Raw genomic sequence first — 27120 nt, 5'->3', positions numbered from 1 at the left:
AGCCAGGGATTACCAGCAAACCCCCAGAAGCGAGGAGGCAAGGAAGGATTCGTCCCAGAGATGACATCTGCTATTCCTTCTGCTGGAAATATTCTTCCTTGCCCATACCACATGCAACTTTCCTGGTGAGGGGGAGTGAGTGGGGTTCCTCTGTGCACCTCTCAGCTCCCCCACTTCCCTCTATCTATAGCAGGGCTGAGTCGTCTCGTTGTCTTGTAAGTACTTGTTTACTGTCCCTCTCCCCTTTCCGGGCTATGACCTCCCCAGGAACAGGGCCTGGATCTTTGAAACAGGTCCTCAAAGTGGGCTTGTAGCGTGAGATGATGGGCAACACGGGTAAATAATCATCACCACAATAGTGAAAGTTATTATTTAGACAGGATTTTTTTTGTGAGTCTGGCTCTGTGTATTCCAAATCTCATTTAATGCTAATCGAACCCTGTAACGGAGATCCATTTATCCTCATTGCACAAGTGAAAAAAAAACGGAGGATTTGAGAGGTAAAAAGCAGATATCACAACTAGTAAAGCAGTTAAAATCCAAATCGGCCTGATTCCAAAGCCGGAGTCCGCCACAAACACCGCACGTAGAGAGTCACCCAACGGATGACTAGAGGGGCTGACGGAAGGAGGGAAGACTTGACCCCCCCAAGTCCCAGTCCAGGTCCTGGCTGTGGCGGCACACGCCGGGGCGTACCGGCGACGCGTGCGCACTGTAGCGGCGGCGCCCCCTGCGGGCGGCGGCAGGAGGCAGCGGCGGCGGAGGGCACGTAGTGCGCCTGCGCGCTCGGGGTGGTAGTGGCGGTACTCTGCGGGCGATCAGCTCTCTGTGCTGCCGCGGCCATGGCGCACCCCGGGAAGCTGCTCAAGGAGCAGAAGTATGACCGGCAGCTGAGGTGAGGCGAGGCTCACCGAGTCGGGCGGGCGGGCCTGTCGGTGAACTCCACTGCGTCCGCGCCGGGCCTAAGCTTGCGAGCGGTGTGGTCCGGCCTCTCTCAGGCCTCCCGCCGGGCGGGGCCGTGCGGGGCTCCGGAGCCAGCCCTCGGGACTCCGGCCTGGGGCTGGGGGTGCGCCTCCAGGGCCGACCTCCGCTTCCCGGCTGGGCGCGCTCACCTTCCAAGCACTGTACTGTTTGAGGTGCGGGGTCCCAGCGACATTGGTTGTCTCCAGGTAGGCTGCCGGCCCCGCCTCGTTGTTCTTAGGCTCCTCCTTTTGCAGAATGGGGGAATCACGGCCACCCCATCCAGGCGGCACGTTAGGTATGGGTCCGAGCCAGCACTGTCCAATAGAAGTATAATGCCGTCTCCTGAGCCCTGCGTGTCATACATTTTCTAGTAGTCACATTAATACAAAGAAACAGGCAAAATTCTGATAATACAGTTTATTCAACCCACTATATCCAAAATACTACCATTTCAATAGGTAACCAGTATGAAGTTATTAGAGATATTTTACTTTTTTTTTTCATATCACTCTCGAAATCCGGCGTTTTACACCGTGTAGCACATCTCCATTCGGACAAGCCTCATGTCTAGTGCTCAGTAGCCACAAGTGGCTAATGGCTACCTTAGTGGGCACTGCAGGTCTAGGCCAGCAGGCAGGTCCTTGGTTATTTCCTCTTGCTTGCTTTTTCTCTTTTCTCTCCCCATTATTAATTGAGCATCTTCCATGCGTTTAAGGCAGTGGAAGTAACACAAACGCTTGGTTCCCCTTCTTTCTGTAGCCTTGAAGCCAGAAGTTACAATATGTCCCTAGGGTCTGGAACTCCCGTTTGCACCTACAACTGAGTACTGTCTTAGGGGCTTTAGGTGCACAATTCTGAGAGCAGTCTCAAAGGCAGACATTCTCTGCATTACAGATGGACACCGAGGGGAAACTGAGCCTTGGAGAAGTCAGATAACTTGCTCAGTCTTGTGTGGTTGGGCCAGAATGTAAACTCAGGCCCTTCCGATCTTTTCAGAGCTGGTACTCAGGCTCATCACTCTGGTCCCAAGCTGCTGGGAAAAGAAGCAAGGTGGCAGAGCCCTGGTAACCAACTCATGTTCTCTTGTACATTCTTGGAGTTCCTTGTGTTTTGAACGCAGATATAACTGTATGTGAGAGCTGAGAAGATCTCTTTGGTTACTAAGCAACTGTGACAAAAGAGTTTTTGCTGAGTTCGGTCCATTTAAGGACCAAATTTTACCTTTCATAATAAGAAGTGGTTATTGATTTTGAAATGTCATAGGGAAGCAGTTAGAAGCAAAGATGTACAGCCAGTCAGCAGTCAACAAGGCCCTGCTTTCCTTAGGCCAATAAGAGTAGAGAGGATTGATTGAAACATGTTACCTAGAGGTGCACCAGTGATCTCTTAGGCTTACCCTAAACTACCTAAGCATCCATCCACTGGAAACAGGTTAGGTGTATTCTGTGTGCCTTGCTTTCTTAGGAAAACTTGATGTTTTCAGTATTCCCTGTTTCTCCTTGGTCAGGGGCGTCAAACTCATTTTAATTGGGGGCCACATCAGCCTCATGGTTGCCTTCAAAGGGCCGAGCGTAATTTTAGGATTGTATAAATGTAACTACTCGTTAACTAGGGGCAAGGAGCTTGGTGCTGCTGCCGGGTAGAAACAAGGTGTGAGGTCGGATTTGCCCTGCGGGCCTTGTGTTTGCCACTTGTGTTCTAGGTTTTACCTCCATTCATCTGATAACCATTCAGTGACCACTTACCCTGGACAGGGCATTGTGCCAGTCATTGGGACTACAGTGATGGATACAGGTAGAGTGATCTAGGTCCTTATGAAGCTTAGAGTGGAATGGAAAGGTGGATGTTGAGCAAATAAAAACTAATGAAGCAATTATGGTTGTGACATGTGCTGGAGGACATCCTGGCTGTATGATAAGGGAATCTGTTTTAGATCAGATGATCAGGTGACAGAGAAGGCACATTAAAGTCTGTCTGTCCTTCAGGCTATGGAATTTTTCCGATGGTTTGGGCCTTCCCTATACTACTTTTTTTTTAAGATTTTATTTATTCATTTTTAGAGAGAGGGGAAAGGAGGGAGAAGGGGAGAGAAACATTGAAGTGTGAGAGAAACATTGATCGGCTGCCTCTTGCATGCTCCCGGTGGGGGGACCTGGCCCACAACCCAGGCATGTTCCCTGACTGGGAATCAAACCAGTGACCCTTTGGTTCGCTGGCCGGTGCTCGCTCACTGAGCTACACCAGCCAGGACTATCCCATATATTTCTAATCCTTATTGTATCTTTGTGTTTGTTGATGCATTTACTAATCATGCTAGTAGAATGTTCATTGCATATTATATTTTAAAGCACTCCTATAGAAGTCATTATGAGGCTTTTCAGGTGATAATAATTCAGTTTTCTTGGTAAAGTTCTTCTCTTACAGAAATCACAGTGGTAAGTCCTACGTCAAGATCTTAAATATACTGGATCCATGTAACTTAAGGAGAAATGAAACAGAGAACAGAATCGGTTTTAAACCTAAGGCACTTGTTTAATGTTAATGAGCATTTCTAAAGACTTTCCGTTCTGTAAGTTATCTGGCTTGAGGAGAGTAATGGACAGGAAGCTGGAAGGCCGGGTTTCTGGTTCTGATTTGACCCTTCATCTAACCATGCAAGGCATCAACCTTAGTCTTAGTCTTATGTTACACAGCTATATAATCCCCATAACACCTCCTGCTGTTCTTGTCTCACATGTTTACCACGGTTATCACATCAGCTATTCTGTGCAGGAACACTTTGAAGACCAAAGATCTCCATTCAAATAAGAAAGTTGTGCTTTTGTGAAGTTTTTAAAAACATTAAATATATATCGTGTTTTGTAGGTTGTGGGGTGATCATGGGCAAGAGGCTTTAGAATCTGCCCATGTTTGCCTAATAAATGCAACAGCCACCGGAACCGAAATTCTTAAAAACTTGATACTACCAGGTAATGTAGTTCTGTGGTTGTAAATTTACTTCTTTAAGGTTTTGGACTAGAAACATGTATTCTTGACTGATTTTGTTTTATCTCCCAGGTATTGGTTCATTTACAATTATCGATGGAAATCAGGTCAGCGGAGAAGATGCTGGAAATAAGTATGTTCTATTCTTTTCAAATATGTGCATGTTAGGGAAGGCAGTGTGCTGTCACCGGAAAATGAAGCCTAAATCCCAGCTTCCCCTCCTCAGTCAGGTTGATTTGACTCTCAGGTGGACAGTAATCCCTATGTTTAGGATTATGGCGAGGATGAAGGGAGTTAATATAGGTCAAGTGCTAGCACAGTGTCTGGCAAATATGTCATTAATAAAAGATCTCCATCATTACTAGCTTGATTATTGTTATTAATGCAAAAGAGTAGTCATTATTCCTTTATTTGTGAAATCTGAACACTTCCTAAGTTCTTGTATTGATTCCTAGATGTTAGTATATAATTAACAATAATTATATTATTGGATTATAAAAATAATAATATCTACCTTTTATTTGTGGTGTCTTCTAAGCTTAGTACAGGTACATCTCTCTCTCACTGCACTGTCTCCATAAGAATGCTGTTTTAAAGATGGCCTGCTATATCATTCTTCAAAGATGATCATGTTTAGAAATGCAGAGTTTTTCAGGCTTGCCTTTTCAGGAACTTGGAGTCTGGAATCTCTCATTTTATTGATATCTGTCAGTATACAGCAGCAGTGAATAAATACAAGGAAAATCAGAATTTGGTTCATATCAAGCCTTGACATCTTTTCCTTGGGTAATAATATATCTATCCACAACACAGCCCTTTTATTGGTGTCTGTAAAGAGAAAGTCCTATTACCTTTGCTTACTTGGTTAGTTAGAGCAGGGTGTGATAAGAATAAGGTTTCTTTTTCTTATGCAACCATTGAGCTTGTGCTACAACATAGCGGCCTCAGATCTGAGCCCTGGGATATGACGAGGGTATGTGTGGGAAGAAGTCTGAATAGATCTGTTATATTCTACGTACCTGCAAATCAAACAGTTTAATATAGTATTTTCCAAGTGTGGTCTGTGGAGCATTAATTCTGGGGATTGTTAATAACTGCTAAATGGCCAAAGGGATTTCATGGTCAAATGAAGTTAAACATTTCTTTAATATAAGACTTTAATATCATGTGTTTTATGTATGTTATGAATTTCCTAGAGGGAAGTATAACACATGATGTTTACTAAACTCTTTAAAGCCAAGGAACCCTTTTTCTCAGCGTGTCTTGTGAAATTCATATTTTGTGGTACATACTTAAGGGAAACACTGATTTATTAGCTTGTCTGTGATTATAAGTTTTAATCCAGTTTTCTTCCCCCAGGAAGGCTGTTACAATCTGTAATGGAAATATAGTTTGTTTTATAGTATGAATGAAGTATACCTGGTATTACAAATAACCTTTCCTTTGTATAGTCAAAGAAGTCCTTAACTTTTTTTAAATTTTATCTATTTTAGCTTTTTCCTTCAAAGAAGCAGTATTGGCAAGGTAAACAATCAATTTGTTATAGGATATGGTTGGATTTAAGCATCTAGTGATGCTACTATATTTTGATTTCTTGAAAAGTTTTGACTTTAAAAGAGCTTATTATTTCTCCAAGAAAAAAGTTAAATTAGCTCAATCTTTTCCCCTGATCTTGTAGATCTTAATATGTTTGGTAGTTTAAGAACATAGAAGAAGTAATGTATTTTTTTACACTGTACCCTGTATTAAAGCTAAATCTTGAGTGATGTTAATGTTCACAGGAAAGAGTATTTTGGTTAACAAGATTTTTAAGAGCCAGGATATCTTTTTTTTAATTTTTAAATTTTTTTAAAGATTTTATTTATTTTTAGAGAGGGAAGGAAGGGAGAAAGAGAGAGAGAGAGAGAAACATCAATGTGTGGTTGTTGGGGGCCGTGGCCTGCAACCCAGGAATGTGCCCTGACTGGGAATCGAACCTGCGACACTTTGATTCGCAGCCCGCGCTCAATCCACTGAGCTACACCAGCCAGGGCTGAGCCAGGATATCTTTTATTTTTGTGTTTCATATTAAAAAATTGTACAAAGCCATATACAAGTAAATCAACTTAGTACAGCATTCCAAGTGGAAATTACTGTTTCTTTAATGATTGATCTCTTGTACAGTATTGTACATTGGTTCAGAATATCCGTGCATGGTGCCCCGGGGTTTTCTGGTCATTTGCTTAATCAGAAAAGTAAGGTGCAATTAATGTGTTCATTTAAGAACTCTGAGTAATGATGGGTTAGCTCTTATCTAAGTAATATTCTGGTTGAGCTTCAGTTTAAGCACTATGGAAAGCAGAGTTATCATATCTGTGCATGAAATTTGGGTAATTTTATATAGTGTGTTTGCTTGATCTGTTAATTGAAGTGTTACATTTTAACCACATCTTTTCTAATTCAAGTCAAATGCTTTGTTTTCAAAAAGAACCGAGCTCAAGCTGCCATGGAATTGTTACAAGAATTAAATAACGATGTCTCTGGGAGTTTTGTGGAAGAGGTATATATGTATATACATTGTTATTTCTGTGCAGAAATTTCATTTTCCCGTAGTTCAAAGTCCTAGAAAGTTAAAAGTTTGAATCTTTATATATACTATATTTAATTGAGAGTTGAATTACTTTAACAGTGTTTGGCATTTTGCCTCGTTTGTTCTAAATAGCCTGTTTTCTGTCATGTTTAATGTGACTGTGAACATGTTGGATTTTTTTCCCCCTGTCCTATTTAGAGTCCAGAAAACCTTCTAGACAATGATCCTTCATTTTTCTGTAGGTTTACCATTGTGGTTGCAACTCAGCTTCCTGAAAGGTAAATTTTTATGTTAATTTGTTTTTAATTGAATCTCTTATTAAATTTGCATAGTTTTATTTTCTCTGCAGTCTGTAGTTTTTAAAATTCCTGAACTCTGTAGAAACCTTTAATTGGGAGCACTTGTGTTGAAAAGATAGGAAAGAGAAAAATATTGGATGTGAAACTTTAAAATACATAGACTTAGAGCAGTTAAATTGAACATTGGTTATTTTTGGTGGAAAAAAAAAACTAGTTAGATACAGGGGTGTCCAACCTGCAGCCTGTGGGCTGCATGCAGCCCTGGATGGCTGTGAATGTGGCCCAACACAAAGTCGTATATTTACTTAAAACATTATGAGATTTTGTGATAATATGTTGCAATGTATTCAATGTGTGGCCCAAGACAACTTTTCTTCTTCCAGCATGGCCCAGAGGTGTCAAAAGGTTGGACACCCTGATAGAATTAATTATAGGGAATACTTGGGGGTGTATGTGAGGATACATGCATTTTATAAATATGTTTTCCTCTTTTTATGGAAATGTTTAGGAAGTATCTTTCAGTAACATTATCCCTAATTCAAAAGTCAAGGCTTTCGTATCCCTGTAGTCCAAAAGATATGCTTTTTTTGAAACTGCAGCCTTATGGAATTGCTTGCTTTTCAATGTATACTTGATCAGCTTATAATGCAATAGATACATCTTTGCATTTATAATTTAGTAAGAAAGCTGCTTTGTTTTAAGGAGTTTTCATGTTTGGCATATATCCATTTGTTTATGTTTCTCTTTATTGTGCCTTCCTTTACAGTACATTACTACGTTTAGCAGACGTCCTCTGGAATTCCCAAATCCCTCTCTTGATCTGTAGGACATATGGATTAATTGGTTATATGAGGATCATTATAGAAGAACATCCAGGTAAAACTGTTGTACACAGGAGGCTTGCTTCTGGTTGCTTTAGCTATGATTTTAGAAACTTGACAATTTAGAAAGTTAATTTTCAATTCCAAAATAAATTTGTAGTAGCACAACTGGGTTTTAGGTTCAAAGTGTTCATTAGAATTAGTATGCTTTAATATTTCTTTTACTTAGCATTACAGGAGGATACGGAGCAGGAGATACAATAGGCACAGCTTCTTCAACTTATTAGGAGGCGCAGCTGCTGTGCAAGTACCTAGCTTTTTTGCCTCTTAACCCACATAGGCATGTGTGGCTGCTTACAGGCAAGAGCCAAGATACCTAGGGGGCACACCACCTTTTCCCCACCAATCTTTTATTCCATTCTTATACAGGTCTTAGACTCCTCCAGGTCGGGTACACTTCCACAAAACAAGCAAGGCATTTACCTAGCTACTGTTCAGAGGAAAAAGTTACCAGAGACCAAAGTCATTCATAGGCAGGCTTGCAACAATTCAAGGCTGATGTTAGTCCTTTACCTAGAAAATTTTAATCTTAAATCATTGTAACATTTTCATTGATTACTTATACATTCCTCTGAGCCAGGCAGTCTGCTAGTGCAATGATAACCATTGGCATTGCAAGCAACACTGAATAGTAGTGTCTGCTTAGGCAGTTAGAGAGTGGCTTGTGAGGATAAGCTTTTGGCAGGGGGTGCTGGGCCATTTAAGAGTTGTAGGTGGGAGAGTGACAGGGTAAAAATTTAAAGTGGGTCACTGAAATGGAGCAGATAATAAATGGATTTGAAGGGGCCAAGACTGGAGGCAAGACTTGCTGTTAGGAGATTTCCAGTGGTTGAGGTGAGAGAGTGAGAAAGCGTGTGCACACGTGAGCCCCTGACTGAGGGCACATGTTATAAAGATAGGGAAGAGGAGGTAGATGGTAATAAAGGTTAGCTCTACTGGCTTTGTGCCTGTCTTTATGTGGATTACTTCGTTTAAGTTTTTCTGAAATCCTTATAAGGCCCATACTATTTTATCTGCTTTTTACAAATGAGGATGCTGAAGCACCGAGAAATAAGTTATTTGTCTAAGGTCATACAGCTAGCAAGTAACAGAACTGAGCCTAGCTTTAAAGACACACTTTTCTGTACTCCCCTGTGTGGAGAGCTGTATATGAAGTGGTACCAGGATGTGGGGAGTGGCTGAAGTTAGGCCGAGGGACAGGAAGTCAAGGATGACTATCAGGTTTCTGGGGCAGAGGTTTAGGTAGATGGTGATGCTGTCTGTTGCAGATGACAGGAGGAGTCAGGGTAGGATATTAGGTAGCATCTGAACACACATTTTCATCCATTTTGACCTGTTCCAATGATAATAACAAAACTCTAAAAGAATCTTGGTTTTACTTTTATTAAAACTGTAGTCCACGAGAAAATTGTACTGCAACAACAATTAAAATAAAATTGAAAAAATAAATTAAAAAACTGTAGTCCATGTAGGATTTATGCTTTTAGTAAAATGTATATATGTAAATATAAATTTATCTCAATAATGGACAAAACAATTAAAATAAACTATAGACCCTATGTTCATTTAAACATTGTAGATTTCCTAAATTCATGTAATGTAGTGTATTTCCAGCAGAATTACTAAAAGAAGTAAATTGATCTTTTGGGATTATTTCACAGTAATAGAATCTCATCCAGATAATGCATTAGAGGATCTACGACTGGATAAACCCTTTCCTGAACTGAGAGAACATTTTCAGTCTTACGATTTGGATCATATGGACAAAAAGGTTGGTAGTGTGTGTGACCTTCCATTTATAGATGGACTTAAAACATTTTTCTTTAACATAAGGTTTTTGAATTATACCCATGTGAGAAAAGACTATAAACTTCCATAGTCCTGTCATCTAGGTTACATAGTAACAACACTGTACCTAATTTGTTTTAAATAAATCTTTTTTTCTCCAAAATTTAAAAAACTTTTTTATTGAAGAAAAGTACATTAACCAAACATATCTGTGTAGTCAACATCCAGGTCAAGAAATTGGACATGAACATATTCCTCTTTGTGGCCCTTTCCCAAACAAACAGATGTGCTTTTTAAAATAGTTTGAATTTGCTACTTCTGGCAAGATGGAGGAATAGGTGGACGCACCGTACCTCCTCGTACAACCAAGATTAGAAAACCAATAATTTACAACAATAATTTACTATCAGAATAACACCCAGATCCGGCAGAGGATTTATCTGAATGGAAGTCGGGCAGCCAAGAAGTTGAAGTAGACGCGTCCATCCGGACTGGTAGGAGAAGACGAGCCGGGCGGGCGCGGGGCTGGCTCGGGTCGGCGGCGCGCAGAGGTCGGGGGAAGGTTTGGCGCGAACTCGGCGCAAAAGCCATCCAGGGGCGCAAGAACGCAGAGGTGATCCCTGAGTACGCAAGCTGCGGCTGGCAGACCCAGAGGGGCAGCGATTGTGGACCAGGGCAGAGCTCGCGGCCCAGAAGCCCAGACAAGGGTCTGAGTCCAGGGGAACGGAACTACCGCCATTGTTTTCTCCCGCCCCGCTTCCGCTCCTGCCCCACCCCCCACATATAACGTCACAATCTAGCGACTGGGGTGCCCAGCCCCGGTGAGCACCTAAGGCTCCGCCCCCCACCGTAACAAGAGCAGCCAGACCGGAAAAAAAAAGGAGAGACGGGGAAAAAAAAACCATGTTTTCAACAGAGCAGATCAGTCCCCCAGGACTTATCCTTTTGAGCGACCAAGAATTAGCCAGTCTATCAGATGCGCAGTTCAAAACACTGGTGATCAGAAAGCTCACGGAACTGGTTGATTTTGGACGAAATTTAGATGAAAGAATGCAGATTACCATAAAACAGATGCAGGAAGACACACGGAGGAGAGCCAATAGTGAAAGGAAGGAATATGAGTCTCAAAACAATACAGTGGACCAGAAGGAAGATAGAATCAACCAAGCAGGAAAGCATGATGAAATAAGAATTCAAAAAATTGAGGAAAAGATTAAGAGCATCCAAGACACCTTTAAACGTTCCAATATCCGAATTATAGGGGTACCAGAATCGGAAGGGGAAAAGCAACAGACTGAGCACGTATTTGAACAAATAATAAAGGAGAACTTCCCCAATCTGGCAAAGGGAACAGTCTTCCAAGAAATCCAAGAAGCTCAGAGAGCCCCAAAGAAGTTGGACCCAAGAAGAAACACACCAAGGCACATCATAATTACACTAGCCAAGGTAAAAACGAAGGAGAGAATCCTAGAAGCAGCAAGAGGTAAGGGGACAGTCACCTACAAAGGAGTTCCCATCAGACTGTCAGCTGATTTCTCCAAAGAGACCTTACAGGCAAGAAGGGGCTGGAAAGAAATATTCCAAGTCATGAAAGACAAGGACCTACATCCCAGATTGCTCTATCCAGCAAAGCTCTCATTTAGAATGGAAGGGCAGATAAAGTGCTTCTCAGATAAGGTCAAGTTAAAGGAGTTCATCGTCACCAAGCCCTTATTTTATGAAATGCTAAAGGGACTTATCTAAGAAAAGAAGATAAAGAAAAGACATGTATAGTAAAAGGACAGCAAACTCACAAATATTAACAACCACACCTAAAGCAAAACCAAAAGAAACTAAGTAAACCATTAGAACAGGAACAGAACCACAGAAATGGAGGGCACATGGAGGGTTAGCAGCAGGGGGGTGGGAGGAGGAGAGAGGGGGAAAAGGTATAGAGAATAAGTAGCATAGAATGTAGGTTGAAAATAGATAGGGGGAGGGCAAGAATAGTACGGGAAATGTAGAAACTAAAGAACTCATAAGTATGACACATGGACATGAACTAAAGGGGGAAATGTGGGTGGGAGGGGGGTACAGGGTGGAGGGGAGAGAAGGGGGGAAATGGGACAAATGTAATAGCATAATCAATAAAATATATTAAAAAAAAATAAAATAGTTTGAATTTGAGTGGTTGTTTACTGAAATTGATTCCTCTCAACACTTATTTTAGTGTTTGAGATTTGTCAAGGCAACTGTATATTTTGGTATGGAAATAATGATATTTATAACATACTGTATAATTTAACAAATATGTATTTTTTCCTACCTATGTATTAATTTAAATGCAGGTACTTGGTTCATCAGAAAACACAGGGAAGATCTTTTATAGTCTAGGATTGGTATCTGAAATCAAGAGATTTGAGCTTTATTTTTGAGTGGCAGGTTTCTGAGACTTTTCTTGATATAAAATGGAGACAGTCATAGTACACACCTGCCATATCAGGATCAGATGGGACACTAAAAGAATTTTGTAAAGTAACTTTTATTAATCCAGTTCATTTTCCTCCATTCATTAAGTCATATGTACTGGGGGATGATCATAGATATTGTTGAATTTATTGAAAATGATACAGGTAGTGAGGAATAAATATTAACTAATTAATGTTAACTAATACTGATATTTTCTTTTCTTCTTCTCTCATTTTTAGGACCATAGCCACACTCCATGGATTGTGATCGTAGCTAAATATTTAGCACAGTGGTATAGTGAAGTATGTCCTTTTAAAAAAAAGAAATTCCATAAGTAACTATAGTTTCAATTTATTATAAAGGATTTTATTGAAGGGGGTGGGAGATTAATATTTGTCCTTGCATGGTTTAGGGTAGGTGGGTGCTTTTCCATTTAAATACAGCAGTTCCTCTTTTGATACTGATATTTTTATTAACCAAGTGAAATTTGAGTAGATGTCATTCTGAAACTTGCAGTGGGGAATGAGTTCTCTGTGGGCAGAGAAATGGCCCATAGTTTCTGTTTTGTATCAAATCAGCCCCTGGTTTTACTTGTGTGTATATTTACTGATGAAATCTCATGTGGATGGGAGAATGGGGGAAACTGTAGGCTCTCAGTTACCATATTTTGAGTTTTTATAACTAGGTTTTTAAATTTTTTAACCAATTTAGACAAATGGACGAATACCTAAAACGTATAAAGAAAAAGAAGAGTTCAGAGATTTGATTAGACAAGGTAATTTTATGGGATATGACTAAATATTATATAAAGTTTGAAAAGGAAATTGCTTTAAGCTAATGTATATTGGACTTCTGTCAACATCTTTGTCAAATGATGCCATCATTAGCCGATATTTTATTTTGCCTTGGGAGATTAAGGAACCATTCCTTGTACAGTTTTAGGAATGACTAGTGTAAGCCATATTTCTTCTTAAGTTTCAATATATCTGATCCTCCCTTCAAAATCTGACAACATTATTCCCCTAATGTTGTGGGGAGAGAAAGAGAGGGAAGAAAGGGGCTGTTGTTTGCTAACCAATTTCTGTTTTAATAGGCATTCTAAAGAATGAAAACGGGGCTCCAGAAGATGAAGAGAATTTTGAAGAAGCCATTAAAAATGTGAACACAGCTCTAAATACAACTCAGGTATTAAAAGAGTTGCTGGCCCTGGCTAGGTAGCTCAGTTGGTTAGAGCATCATCGCAAGATGTCAGGGTTGCAGGTTCGATCCCCAGTCAGGGCATATTCAAAAATCAACCAATCAATGTGTAAAAACATAGAATAGCAAGTTAATGTTTCTCTGTCTCTCAAGTCAATAAGTTATAAATAAGTAAATAAATACATAAAAGAATTGCTGAAGGATTCATTCAAGAAAAGTTTTCTGAGGTCCTTATCGTGAAATAGTTGACTTTAGATTTAAGTTAATATTTCCTAAATTGTATAGTTGGTTAGAAATTATTATCTATAATACAGATTGACTTGTTTTAATAATATTCTGTATTTTCTTTAAAAAATGGACATCAGTGTTTCAGTATATAATAGTGATACTGTGACCAGTGTGGCTCAGTGGTTGGATGGTGTCCCACAAAAAGCAAAAGGTCACTGGTTTGATTCCTGGTCAGGGCACACGCCTGGGTTGCGAGGTCAGTCCTTGGTCGGGGAACATACAACAGGCAAACAATCGCTGTTTCTCCCTTACATCAGTGTTTTTCAGCCTCTCTTTCTCCTTCCCTTCCCCCTATCTCTAAAATAAAGAAAGAAAGTTTAAAAAAATAATTAATTAAAATTAACTGCTTAAGCGGTGGTCTCTTTGAACAGTTACTAATTAGGGTATAATGGTTTCAAATTTTTAACAAGATGGAAAAACATGAAATACTACAACTCAAGCTTGACATTAATGTCTGTAATCTTTGTTATATTTTCAAATGTAAATATAGAAAAAGATTTACTTTGGCTTCTTCTTTATCCCATTTATGATGGAAAAGCACAGGTTCGTTTTTGATACTAACAGCAGTGCACAGGGTGGAACTTTCTTCTATTCTCTTGTTCCTAGTCACATTCTATCTGGTGCTGATTCTAAATAAAAGTATAAGCAAATCAGAAGTTTATATTTGATTATAATTTGAGAATTCAAAGAGCTTGTTCAGAGAAATAGCAGTGAAAATAAAGGTGGGCAAATTCTTAATATAAGTAAATGTTTCATGTTGCTTTGGCAGATCCCAAGCAGCATTGAAGATATATTTAACGATGATCGCTGCATAAATATCACCAAACAGGTAACAGCAAGTAAAAATAGTGCCCCCTTAAGCTTTGGGTCAAATTCAAATGCCACTTATAATGATACTAATTTCTTTGGACTCTTTTAGACTCCATCATTTTGGATTTTAGCTCGTGCCTTAAAGGAATTTGTGGCCAAAGAGGGTCAAGGAAATTTACCTGTTCGAGGCACAATTCCTGACATGATTGCAGATTCTGCCAAATATATAAAACTTCAAAATGTGTAAGTCACTGTTTTTAAACTATGTAACAGAAAAATTTGTTTATATTAGAGATGAACATATTTTACTAGTCTATCAAATCAAATGAAAGCCTATTATAATGTAACTGCTTTAAAAATAAGCTAAAGAGACTTTCGGTCAAGATGGAGGTGTAGGTAGACACACTTTGCCTCCTTGCACAACCATAAGAGGCATCACAACTAACTTTAAAAACATCCAGAACTGCCAGAAAATTGACCTGTATGGAAGTCCAACAACCCAGGATTTAAAGAAGCCATATTCATCCAGATGGGTAGGATGGCAGGAATGGGGAGCCGGGGCAGAGAGGATGTGGTATGGTGGTGAGGTGGCGGCGGCCAGCAGAATGTGCATTCCCACCTTTGTGTGTGGTGGATAAAAACCAGGAGGGATATCTGAGGAGCAAGTCGTCCCAGCACCAGGCCAGACCATACAGCCCAGGGTTCCAAGTGCTAGGAAAACAAAGCCTCATAACTTCTGGCTATAAAAGCTAGTTGGGGTTGGGGTGGCGGAAAAAAACTGCTGGTTTCTCACATCCTGAGTCTGTTTAAAGGGCCAGCATGGTTCTAGAATGTATGCAAACACCCACTATGGGAACTGCCACTAAGGCAACAACTAGAGGAGTGCCAGTCACATACAGGAATTGGGTGAAGTGACTAGAAACAATGTGAGTGCCAAGCAAGCATCCAGCAGCCAGGGAGCAGAATTGTCCCCACTTTGACCCCTTCCCCACATACAGAGCCACAAAGTGGTGAGGTGGGTTAACTCACCCTGGCAATTACCGAAGGCCCCTCGCCATGCAACATAACCGGTATGCCAAGACAGGAGTCAAAGCAGCTCTACCCAATACACAGAAACAAACAGGGAGGCTGGCAAATTGAGGAGATGAAGAAATTGGCTCAAATGAAAGAACAGAACAAAATCTCAGAAAAAGAACTAAATGAAATGGAAATAGCCAACCTATCAGATGCAGAATTCAAAACACTGGTGATAAGGATGCTCAGAGAATTCATTGAGTACAGCAAAAGCATCAGGGAAGAAGTGAATGCTACACTAAGAGAAATAAAGAAAAATCCACAGGGAACCAACAGTGAAGGGAGGAAGCCAGTGTTCAATGATTTGGAGCATAAGGAAGAAATAAATAGTCAACCAGAACAAAATAAAGAAATAAGACTTCAAAAAAACAAGGAGAAAATAAGACTCTGGGATATCTCCAAAAGTGCCAACATCTGAATCATACGGATGCCAGAAGGAGAAGAGGAAGAGCAAGAAATTGAAAACTTACTTGAAAAAATAATGAAAGAAAACTTTCCTAATTTGGGGAAGAAAATAAACATACAAATCCAGAAAGGACAGAGAATCCCAAACAAGCTGGACCTGAAGAGGACCAAACCAAGATATATCATAATTAAAATGCCGAAGGTTAAAGAGGAAATCTTAAAAGCAGCAAGAGAAAAGGAGACAGTTACTTACAAAGGAGTTCCCATAAGACCATCTGCTGATTTCTCAAAAGAAACTTTGCAGGCAAGAAGGGGCTGGCAAGAAGTATTCAAAGTCATGAAAGGCAAGGACCTACAACCAAAATTGCTCTGTCCAGCAAAGTTATCATTTAGAATGGAAGGGCAGATGAAATGCTTCCCAAACAAGGTAAAGCTAAAGGAGCTCATCATCAAGCCCTTATTATGCGAAATGTTAAAGGGGCTTATTTAAGAAAAAAAAAATCAAAACTGTGAACATTAAAATCTCTTTTGACAACAAACTCACAACTATCAACAACGGAATCTAAAAAACAAACTAAGCAAACAACTAGAACAGGAACAGAATCATAAATATGGAGATCATTTGGAGGACTATCAGGTGGGAGGCGAGAGAGGGTGAATGGGGGAAAAGGTACAGGGATTAAGTAGCATAATTAGTAGGTGCAAAATAGAGGGAGGTTAAGAATAGTACAGGAAATGGAGAAGCCAAAGAACTTCTGTATATGACCCATGGGCATGAACTAAGGGGGGCAGATTGCTGGAGGGAAGGTGGATATTGGGCAGAGGTGGGCAAAGAGGGAAAAATTGGAATAATGGAATAGCATAATCAATAAAATATACTTAAAAATAAGCTAAAGGACTTAGTGGTCAGATTTTGCTTTTTAAACCTTTTATTTTTAGAATAGATTCAAGTTCATGGCAAAATTGAGTGGAAAGTACAGAGTTCTACACCCTGATAGGAGACAGATATTTTTCTTGCTTCTTTCATGATAAAACCTAACATTTGAGCACTTAACTCTGTGCTATGAACTGTTCTGTGTATTAACTATTTAATATTTATAACAACCCCAGGAAAGAGATACTGTTATTGTCCCAGTTTTAAAGATGAGGAAACTGAGGCCTACCAAAGGTAATTGATTCAGGGTCAGACAGCTGGTAAATAGCAGGACCAGGATTTGAACCCATGAAACCCATCTCCATACTCTTAACCATGGCCCTGTACTGCTTTGGTGACTATAGGTAGACACTTGCTATCCAGGTATCACCATCCTGAACCCATACAAACTGTCATGAGGATGGTTCTCAGTGGATTACCCTTGCATAGTATGGTCATAGTGCTGATGAATCCAGGGCCACTGACTTGGTTTCCTCAAGGGCCAAATAATGTCACACAGAGATCTCTCTTTCCTAAACAGATTGCACTCTTTATCTCAGTCATTGTTTAACAAATCTTTGTTGTCCTAGACTAAAAGTTCAGGTGCTTAAAACTTGGGAAAAGTCATTTGAAGATAGAAGTATGACCTCACTTTGGACGTAGTTAGCTTAACATTGATCGTCTTCAGAGATGAAAATATAAATAGACTTAAAAGTTTTACATCAATTTGTAGGTGGACAGCTTTCAAGTACTTAACTTTTCTTGGACTTGACTTCAAGGAGAAAAATCGTGTCCTTCAGTAATATGTTTTGTTAGGTCCTCTTACCAGAGAAGCATGGATCATGTATCATGGGGGGCAGTTTTTAAGTTGGGTGCTGTCAATTACAGAGGAACCCCAGGTACTAATGGATTCTGAGAGTCCTTCACCAGCACTGGGAAGATCTCCAGTACTAACAGGTGCTGCTGGTAGCATTTCCATGGCATTTCCCCATTTTATATGTTCTAGACCAGTATTTTTTCATGAAAAGGAAAACAGTTTTTTGGTTTTTTTTCCTGGTGATATTCAAAACTTGCTGATTTTAAAATGCTATTAATAGCATTTTGTTTTTTGCGTATTTTTTTCCAGTTACCGAGATAAAGCAAAGGAAGACGCTGCTGCTGTGGGTAATCACGCCGCCAAACTGCTGCAGTCCATAGGCCAGGTAAGCTGCTGGGCATACTTGTCTTTGATGGACAGCACCGCTGCATGTGGGCCTGATCACATGACTCCAGCCAGAAAGGGTTTAGAGATGGAGGCCCTGGCACTGGCTCTGTGGTTCTTTACAGAGATCTCTCACTTGCCTGCCTAATGAGAACAACTGTTTTAAGGAGACAAGGTGTTTTTCTAGTGCTTTCCCAGCACTTGGAGAAAGCCTCCCATCTCACAGAGATTGGCTTTGTGCTATACCCCCTGATAATCTTCTCTTTCATACTGGAGCAAAATCTGCATTTATCTCTTCACAGGCACCAGAGTCCATTTCAGAGAAAGAATTAAAATTACTCTGTAAGTCCCTTTGAATTAATTTTCTTGTTTGTTTTGCTTCATAAAAATGCCACAGGGAAGGAATTTTAAATGGTTGAAATTTAAAATTTTCCATTGTCTCATGGTATAGATATGTATAATGACTGGGTGAGGTTTTTTATTATTTTTTTAAAAGATTTTATTTATTTATTTTTAGGAAGGGAGGGAGAGTGGGAGAGAAACATTGTGTGGTTGCCTCTCACGTGGCCCCGCAGTAGGGACGTGGCCCACAACCCAGGCATGTGCCCAGACTGGGAATCAAACTGGTGACCCTTTAGTTTGCAGACCGGCACTCAATCCACGGAACCACACCAGCCAGGGCATTTTTTATTCCTATAATGTGATAAATGGAAAGTATTTTAAGACCAGGTCAGAGGTAGAACATATACTCTTATATATGGCAATGCTAAAAAGACATGAAGGCCAATTAATTGAAAATTGTCATTAATACAGAATTATTTTCAGCATATTAATTTTAAGTAATTGGGGGAAGTTGTATCACAAGACTTTGGGTGTGAAGCCTGAAGTCACATGTAAGTTGACAGTATTGGTTTAACTTCTCATTTTGATCTGTGTTAATTGACTGTAATGGAATTAAGAATTTTACCGTCTAGTTTCAGAGTGACTAGGCTCCTGGCATCTTTTTGATAACTCCTCAGTAGGCCTGAAACATTTTTTACATTTAAGACTTAGTTTAAGAATAATAAAATCTTTTTTACATGCTGTCTGAAGAGCTTCCCTGTAGCTACTGCCCGTGGTTTCTGCAAAAGTCTATATTTTGCATGCGCCTCAGCCTTAAAACTTTATCCAAGTCCCCTATTACGTGACTCGTCTATAGTGTTTGTTTAGGGTTAGTTTTATTTATTTTTATTTTTTAAAAGAGTTTATGTATTTTTAGAGAGAGGGGAAGGGATGGAGAGAAACATTGATTGGTTGCTTCTTGTACATGTCCCATCTGGGGACCAAAGCTGCAACCCAGGCATGTGCCCTGACCGGGAATCAAACCGGTGACCTTTTGCTTTGCAGGATGACGCTCAACCAGCTGAGCCACACTGGTCGGGGCTTAGGCTTAGTTTTAATGTCTTGTTCCATTATTGATCTTGAACCTTGTTTTTGATGTAGTGTTTGTTCTACTAATGATACTAGATTAGAAGCTGGATGTTGGGTATTTGAGGGTTTATTCTTTTCTTTCTATTTAAGGGTATATTTGAAATTTTCCATAATACAAATTTTGTTTGTTTGTAAAAAAACTCTTACAGCCCTGATCTTATAGCTCAGTTGGTTAGAGTGTCATCTCAATATGCCAAGGTTCCAGGTTCAATCCCCAGTCAGGGGACATCCAAGAAGCAACCAATGAATCATAAATAAGTGAAACAACAAAGTGATGTTTCTCTCTCTCCCTTCCTCTCTCTCTCTAAAATCAATTTAAAAAAAAGCCTTACGTATACCAAAAGTACTATATATAAAACTTTGTTTCAGGACTGCTTATCCATAATGATGATAAAAACTACTGTTCATTGAGCCCTATTGGGCATTATGTTAGGTACTTTTGATTGACAGAATAACTTTCAAAGATAAACAATATTATCGCCATTCTGAGGCTCAGAGAGATGCCATCACCTACTTATTCAGTGCTAAACTGGTTGTAGTGCTAAGGACATGAATTTAAGATGACTTAAGTTCTAGTGCCTTCTGTGCTAACCATTAGAGTCAAATAGAAGACATTTCTTCACATTTCCATGTCTGTGAAGAGTATACACACAATTTCTTGTTCTTTTTTTCATTTTATAATATCTGGGTTTTATTTTTTTAGGTTTTATTTATTTATTTTTAGAGACAGGAGAAGGGAGGGAGAAAGGGAGGGAGAGAAACATCATTGTGTGGTTGCCTCTCACGTGGCCCCCAATGGGGACCTGACTCTCAACCCAGGAATGTGCCCTGACTGGGAATCGAACCGGCAACCCTTTGGTTGGCAGCCCTTGCTCAGTCCACTGAGCTGCATCAGCCAGGGCCCAATTTCTTGTTCTTAAAGTGATCTGTGATTTGGAATAGTCATATGTCTCAACCAGTTACCTCTATAATGTCTTTCCTGTGTTTAGGCAGCAATTCTGCATTTCTTCGAGTGGTAAGATGTCGATCTTTAGCTGAAGAATATGGCTTGAATACAGTTAACAGGGATGAAATTAGTAAGTATAATAATCTTTTAATGCTAGATATTAATTTTTATTTTAAAGATATTAACATTTTGTGCGTAATCGTATCAGTATATGGTGATAATATAAAAGGATAATGGATATATGTATACTCTAAATTTTATTCTATAAACCTACCAAATAGTCATAATTTCAAAATGTAAAATTTGATACATATATAAAATCATATTTAGGTGGGTTACTGAGTTGTGTGATACATAGAACAGCTAACTAAAGTCAGTATGGTACTACTTTAGTAAAGATTATGGTGACTGTAGTAAATAGTCCATAAAACAACTGGGTTTCATCTAACATATCTCCCTTTATTTTACTATTATTTATCCTTTTCTATTTTATTGTCACAAAATATTAAAATTTTGTGATAAAATTGCCTTGTGTCCTCAAATTTGAGTGTATAGTAAATTCAGTCCTTTTTTGTTTTTATGTCATGAATTACCCAAATTGTATTGAGTTTTTTTCCTTTCAGTTTCCAGCATGGACAATCCAGATAATGAGATGGTATTCTACTTAATGTTACGGGCTGTGGATAGGTTTCATAAACAACATGGTAGATATCCAGGTAAGAATAGCAGTGAAATTGTCAAATATAACAAAATCTTGAATAAACACTTGAATTAAATCTGCAAGTGTTCTGGGTTTTTAGAGTTGGTCCTTGATTTTTACTTTGTAAACAGTTTATGCCTAGTTCATCTCAGTGAGGAACTACAATTTGTTTTGTAAGTATAATTATTTGCAAATAGTGTTTGGTTGTAAAGTATTACAGGGGAACAGTTTAAGTGGCACAATGCATACAGAAGAAAACATTTTTTTCTGTCAGTTTCTACAGTTTACTTCTAAGGCTCACACTGACTTTAAAAGTGGAAATAGAAAGCTACAGGAAGTGTGCCAGTGACTTCTGAACTCAGAACTCTGAAGGTGTAGAGATTTCTTTGCTTAGTATCTAATTTTTGTGTCTGTAAATGTAGTGATTAGGGAATCGGCATAAATCTCAAAGATTTTCAGTTGCCAGAAAGTTTTTATTATAACTTTAATTATGCAGGATTATTGCATAGCAGTACATTCTAGGTGTACATAAAACCTGTTGCCCCAGCTGATGTCATATGCCCACTGAGTTACAGTCTCAGTGAGCTAGCTTACCAGAAGAAAGAAAATGAATAAACACTAAATGTGTATTGCTTTATTGTATTCTTTGGTTAGAATGTATTTTTGGTTATCTATTGCATAACAAACCATCCCAAAATTTAGTAGTTCAAAACAATAAATTATTATCTGATGACTCTGTGCATTGGCTGGGCTCAGGCAGATCGCACTGGGGAGAGGGGGTCTTGCATGATGCCTGGGACTGGAGTGACTCTGAAAGCTTGACTGAGTTAGACATCCAGAGAGACATTTTCACTCAGGTGCCTGTCACTTTAGTCGGGATAACTGGAACTGCTGGGGGCTTGTCAGGCATCTGTGTCCACTTGGCTACTGGGTCTCCCTTTTGCCATGGCAGTCCTAGGGTAGATTTCTCACATGGTGTCTGGCTTCCCCAGAATTAACAGTCCAAAAGACCCAGGTGGAAGGTATACAGCATCACTTACGTTGTGTTCTGTTGGTTTCACGGGGCCAGCTTAGATTAAGAGTCGAGGGGGACTACATGAGGACATGAAGGGTGTATGTTGGGAGCTGTCCTGGGAGAGTAGCTACCACATAGAGCATAGGCTTTGGACCTAGGTTCAGATCTAAGCTCTGTCACTTACTGTCTCTTGACCTTGGGTGACTCACTATTTCCTTCCAAGTCTCAGGTCTTTCATTTATGGAATGGCAATAATATCCACTGTATTAGACTGTTAGGGTTAGATATGTAATGTATGAAAATCACTTTACACACTGCATAGTACCTTGTAATCTTCCTCACAATGATTACTATCATTGTGAGGAAGAGTACTGGTGATCATTTTCAAACCATAGTGGTTAAAAATACTGATTTTTTTTATAATATCTGAATGTTTTGGCAATTATATTCTTCCTTCCTGTAGTAGTAATAGTAATAGCTTACTTTTGATGACATTATAGTTTAGTCATTAACAACTGCCTGGACTTGTATCCTGGCTTTGCTGTTTACTAGCTATGTAACTGAGGCAAATAACTTAATTTGCACCTCAGTTTTTTCATCTGAAAAATGGAAGTAATAGTACCTACTTCATAAGGTGGTTGTAAGGATTAAATATATTAATGTACATATGATGCTTAAGACAGTCTCCAGCATCTGTTAATGCTCAATAAGTGTTACTTCTTATTATAGCTGTATGTCCTCAGTGTCATTTAATCTTCTGGAAATGGGTAATAAACACCATAGTTTTTATAAAGGGTAAAAATAGGATGTCACTTTCTCATTCATTCCATTCTATCAAAGAAGTATTGAGCACCATCTGTGTGCCAAACACTCTTCTAGATACTGGATATGGAGCAGTGATCGAAGCAGGCTTATCAAACTTGAATTTTAATAGGTTTTTTTTTTTAAAAAATCATCTTTTATCTTCAATTATAGTTGACATACATATTAGTTTCAGGCATACACTGCAGTGATTAGACATTACATAACTTAATTGATCATTCTGATAAATCTTGCACCCTTCTGACACCATACATGTAATAGGTTTTTGATGATTTCTTTGATTGTTACAGGTTCATGATATTTGCAAATATTGGTCTCATACTTTGTTATTTTTGTTCTTCAGTTTCACACCTTACTGTTTTGACTAGAACACCCGAAACTGGATTAAATATTTGAACGACAAGTTTATTTTAATGAAAATTAACTTACATGTATATTTTTAGGCGTCTATAACTATCAAGTTGAAGAAGATATAGGAAAATTGAAGTCTTGTCTCACCAGCTTCCTTCAGGAATATGGACTATCTGTAATGGTGAAAGATGATTATGTCCATGAATTGTAAGTACTTTTTAAGCCACATAAGAGATAATACCGGTACCTATCATAAGCTAGTCTAAGTTTACGTCTCTATCCTTTCCTGTAGTTGCCGATACGGAGATGCTGAGCCACACACCATTGCTGCATTCTTAGGGGGTGAGTTCCAGAGATGGGAAGATTGGCTTCTGTGTTATAGTAGTTACGAAGTTTTGTTTTCTTTGCTCTTTTTACAAGGGAGGTCAGTGAAACAGGATGATAAGTATTAAGTGGCACAGCACCATTATATTCTTTCACTTCATTCAGGTCTTTGTTTAAAAGTTGTCTTTCCTGTGAGGCCATTCCTCACTCCCTGATTTAATACTGAGGCCCTCCTCTTGTACTCATACCCTTTTTCCTGTGGTTTCTCCACAGCATTTAGAGTCATTTGCCATGCTATACATTTTACTTATTTGTAAATGATCTGTGGGGGCACTGAATTTTGTCTTTTCTTCCCTATCATATCCCTCATACTTGAAATCTGGTACATAGTAGAGTCTCATATTATACTGAATCAATGAATATTTGTGGAAGATCAAGCTTCAGATTATAAAAAGTAAAGAATTTTTTCTTAGTAATTTTTTGTTTTTTCTTCTATTGCTTTGTTTTGAGTAGTTATAGCAGTCTGGCAGTATTTAATAGTCTTTCCAAATTACAAATGTGTTTAGAACAAATATACTGTTTATTCCCTTTTTATTTTATTTTTTAAATTTTAATTGTTCAAGTACAGTTTTCTACCTTTTACCCCCATACCAACTTACCCTTGTAGCCCTCCCCTTTTTATTCTAAAGTATAAGGGTATCCTTTGAGAATCTTTTCTCCCTGTGTGTATCCTTTAAAATGTATTCAACCATAGTACTATTTTGACTTTTTCTACTTAATATATCTTGCTAATTAATGTTTCTAAACCACAATAATTAAAATTGTCTCCTTCTTTAAAACTGGCATAATATCCTGTGGTATGAATATATAAAACAAAACTTTTAATAATATAGTTATAAAAAGTCATAGTTCTTTATTTTGATATGACTGAGTAAATCATGTCTGTTTTGGATTACCTTTAAACACCTTTGCTTTTGGAAAAAGGGAAGGTTTTCTTTACAGAATTGAATATTTGTATGTAACTCTTGAAATTTACTTCTTTCAAAGATTTGCTTTTCTTCTTTTTCCTTGCAGGAGCTGCTGCTCAAGAAGTTATCAAAATAATCACCAAACAATTTGTAATTTTTAATAATACTTACATTTATAATGGCATGTCACAAACTTCAGCAACTTTTCAGTTGTAGAATAAGTACCCTATGTCGTGTATTAAATGAAACTTTAATTACCTTCAGGTTGTGCTCAAATATGTAAAATGCTGCTAAGGGAGAACTGTTAAATTGTTCCCTTAATAAACATTTTTCTCATTTGTAATAATGTAGTCTTGTTGTTTGGGGGGTCGTGGGGTGTGTGTTTGTTTGAAGGAAGCAGTCGTTTTCCCAGAGAATAAAAGTTATCCATTTCTAATTGTTATTTTTGGCTTGCTATCTCAAAGTTACTTGGAAAAATCTTGTGTTTCATTAGAAATAGCTTCAAATATTTTCTTCTACAGTCTAAAATAATTCAATCCATGTGCAGATTTTAGCTATGGATATTTTAGGACCATCCCTTTGTTAAAACTAACAGAATTTTAAAAGCAAATGTTTCAGATGTATTAGTTGATTAGAAACAAGCACAGGATGCAATGCGGAGGGAAGGTTGGAAGAGGAATGAGGGCCGTCCTTCCCCCACCCAGCCTGCGCACAGGTGCCCTGCCCACCAAGACCCTCAAGGCCATGGTCCCAGAGCCATCTTCTTTTATCACTGAGACCGCCAAATTAACTCCTTGGGGTGAACTACCCCCTGAGCAAAGGAAGCACTCACCCGTGGCTGTGAGATTAAAGGATTTACCCTTAAAATTGAGATTTTTTCCAACCCACATGTTTGCTAATCCCTGCCTTTTAGGAGACTCCACGTGGGGGCGGAGCTGCCGGAAGTCCCGCCCCACGGAAGTGAGCCTCGCCGTCTGGGTGGGAAACGGGCTCCAGCTCCTGCGTTGTGGTAGGGAGGCCGAAAGGGCTGAAGGGCGGGAACTCAGAGCGCCTCGATTTGAGGGTAAAGGACGTAGTTCCCTTGTAGTTCGTGTTCGGGTCCTCCCCCAGCTCTGTCCCGGCCCTGTTTTGTTGCCTCCTGTAGAAAACGAACTGTGGCCTGCAGGCCCAGGTGGCCGTCACCGAGGCAAGGGTGCAGAATGCCCCGCTGTTCCCTTCGTAGCCCGCCCACGTCAGAGGATGGGTTGATCATGCGGGAAGGGGCCCTTCTCTGGAAGCAACAGGCTGCGGCTGCAGTCCCCGCAGTACCTGGTGGGACACAGCATTGGTTTCCACCATTTAGTCAGGTTCCTATAGCCCGGCGGTTTTCCACCCGCTCGTACTTCAGAATCCGCGGGCGCCTCCCCAGGTGACTCTGATGTAGGGAAGGGGGGGGGCGCCACCGGTGAGGTGGTTCCCCAGACCGTGGGTGGGGCGGGCACGGTTATTGGGCTGGTTTTTGCGCCCACCCGCTGCTGGTGAAACGCCGGTGGTGGGGCCTTTAACCAACGCCCGGTCCCTCGCAGGAGTTGGAGAACCTGGTCTGAGAAGAGCCTCAGGGGCCGCCTGTGCCCTTCGAAAGAAAGCAGTTCGCCAGCTCCCCAGGTGAGCCAGGCCTGGGAGCTCACGACTGGAAATTCAGGAGACCGGCGGGGCCCGGCCTTCCCTCCGGGGGAAGACCACGTGCCCTCCGTGTGCTCACCAGGGTGGGGTGGGCGGGGTGTGCGCAGAAGCGCTGCGCCACTGGGCTGAGTGTGAACGCTGAGGGAGAGCTGCCTCCGGGTGCCCTCGGCTCGTTTTCTGGGCCTGCTCGTTATTTCTCAACCTGCTCCATTCCTGTAATGAGAATTGATTGTACAGTACATGGATTTGCATATTGTTGGGCCTTTTCTCCCTTGCCTCTTCCACTTTAGAGGGAATTTTCTGCTTTCCGCTTTGTGTGTATCCACTGTCAGCAAGTTAGTGCTGGCATTTAGTGCTGGGACTTTTCAGCCGTGCAGCCTTGCACAGAAAGATACCACTTACCGCCATGGCCGGGTGGCGCTGCTGGTTGAGCGTCGTCCCATAAGCTAGAAGGTGACAGATTCGACCCCTGGTCGGCGCATGCTAGGTTATGGGTTCAATCCCCCACCAAGGCAGACGGTTGACGTTGACCTCTGTCTGTCTGTCTGTCTGTCTGTCTCTCCGTCTCTCCCTCTCTGTTCCTCCTTTCCTCTCTAAAAATCGGTGAACATATCCTCAGGCAAGGATTAATAGGAAAGAAAGAAAGAAGTCATTTATGTTTCTGGTATTTGGGGGTGGTATTTTGATTTCCAAAAGCTTTTCATGTCAGCATTTACTAGTCTAGCTAAAAGTACGATGTTCAGCTACTTTTCTTGCTTAAATTTGAATTTGATAGTACTATCTGGGTAGTAGAATGAGTGAAACCTGTAAATGGGATAGTTTCTTCCTGTTATCTCGACTCCCTCCCCTCCCTTTTTCTGTAAGAATACAGAAAATAATTTTGAAATCTTGTTGTTAATTACAGTTTGCATCCATTAAGGATGCTTTATTGGGCAGATGTTTTTGTTCTTGGGAGTAGACTATATTTTACATTTTAAAATATAATTTTATAATTCTCAATCCCTTTAAAGTTGTAACTTGTCTTTTGCTGTGGATATTTTT

General features: G+C 39.8%; 1 protein-coding gene across 2 annotated transcripts; it reads left to right on the top strand.

Annotated features, from left to right (window-relative positions):
- Window positions 1–757: 757 nt before the first annotated feature.
- On the top strand, window positions 758–24760 carry NAE1 (NEDD8 activating enzyme E1 subunit 1). Of its 2 annotated transcripts, none has more exons than XM_028501911.2 (20): window positions 758–895; window positions 3829–3932; window positions 4021–4081; window positions 5442–5472; window positions 6416–6487; window positions 6716–6795; window positions 7583–7692; window positions 9359–9468; window positions 12173–12235; window positions 12645–12708; window positions 13027–13118; window positions 14188–14247; window positions 14338–14471; window positions 17747–17822; window positions 18124–18163; window positions 20281–20367; window positions 20861–20953; window positions 23218–23332; window positions 23418–23467; window positions 24524–24760. In XM_028501911.2, the coding sequence occupies exons 1-20, from the start codon at window positions 843–845 to the stop codon at window positions 24631–24633; spliced, it is 1605 nt and encodes a 534-aa protein (XP_028357712.1). In that variant the 5' UTR covers window positions 758–842; the 3' UTR covers window positions 24634–24760. The 2 variants fall into 2 exon arrangements, with proteins under 2 accessions (XP_028357712.1, XP_035867862.1); XM_036011969.1 differs by lacking the exon at window positions 758–895 and adding an exon at window positions 2005–2027.
- The last annotated feature ends 2360 nt before the right edge of the window (window positions 24761–27120 follow it).

The sequence above is a fragment of the Phyllostomus discolor genome, chromosome 12, assembly GCF_004126475.2.
Source record: "Phyllostomus discolor isolate MPI-MPIP mPhyDis1 chromosome 12, mPhyDis1.pri.v3, whole genome shotgun sequence".
In the NCBI taxonomy this organism is placed as follows: Eukaryota; Metazoa; Chordata; class Mammalia; order Chiroptera; family Phyllostomidae; genus Phyllostomus; species Phyllostomus discolor.
This window is presented reverse-complemented; position numbering and strand designations above follow the sequence as displayed.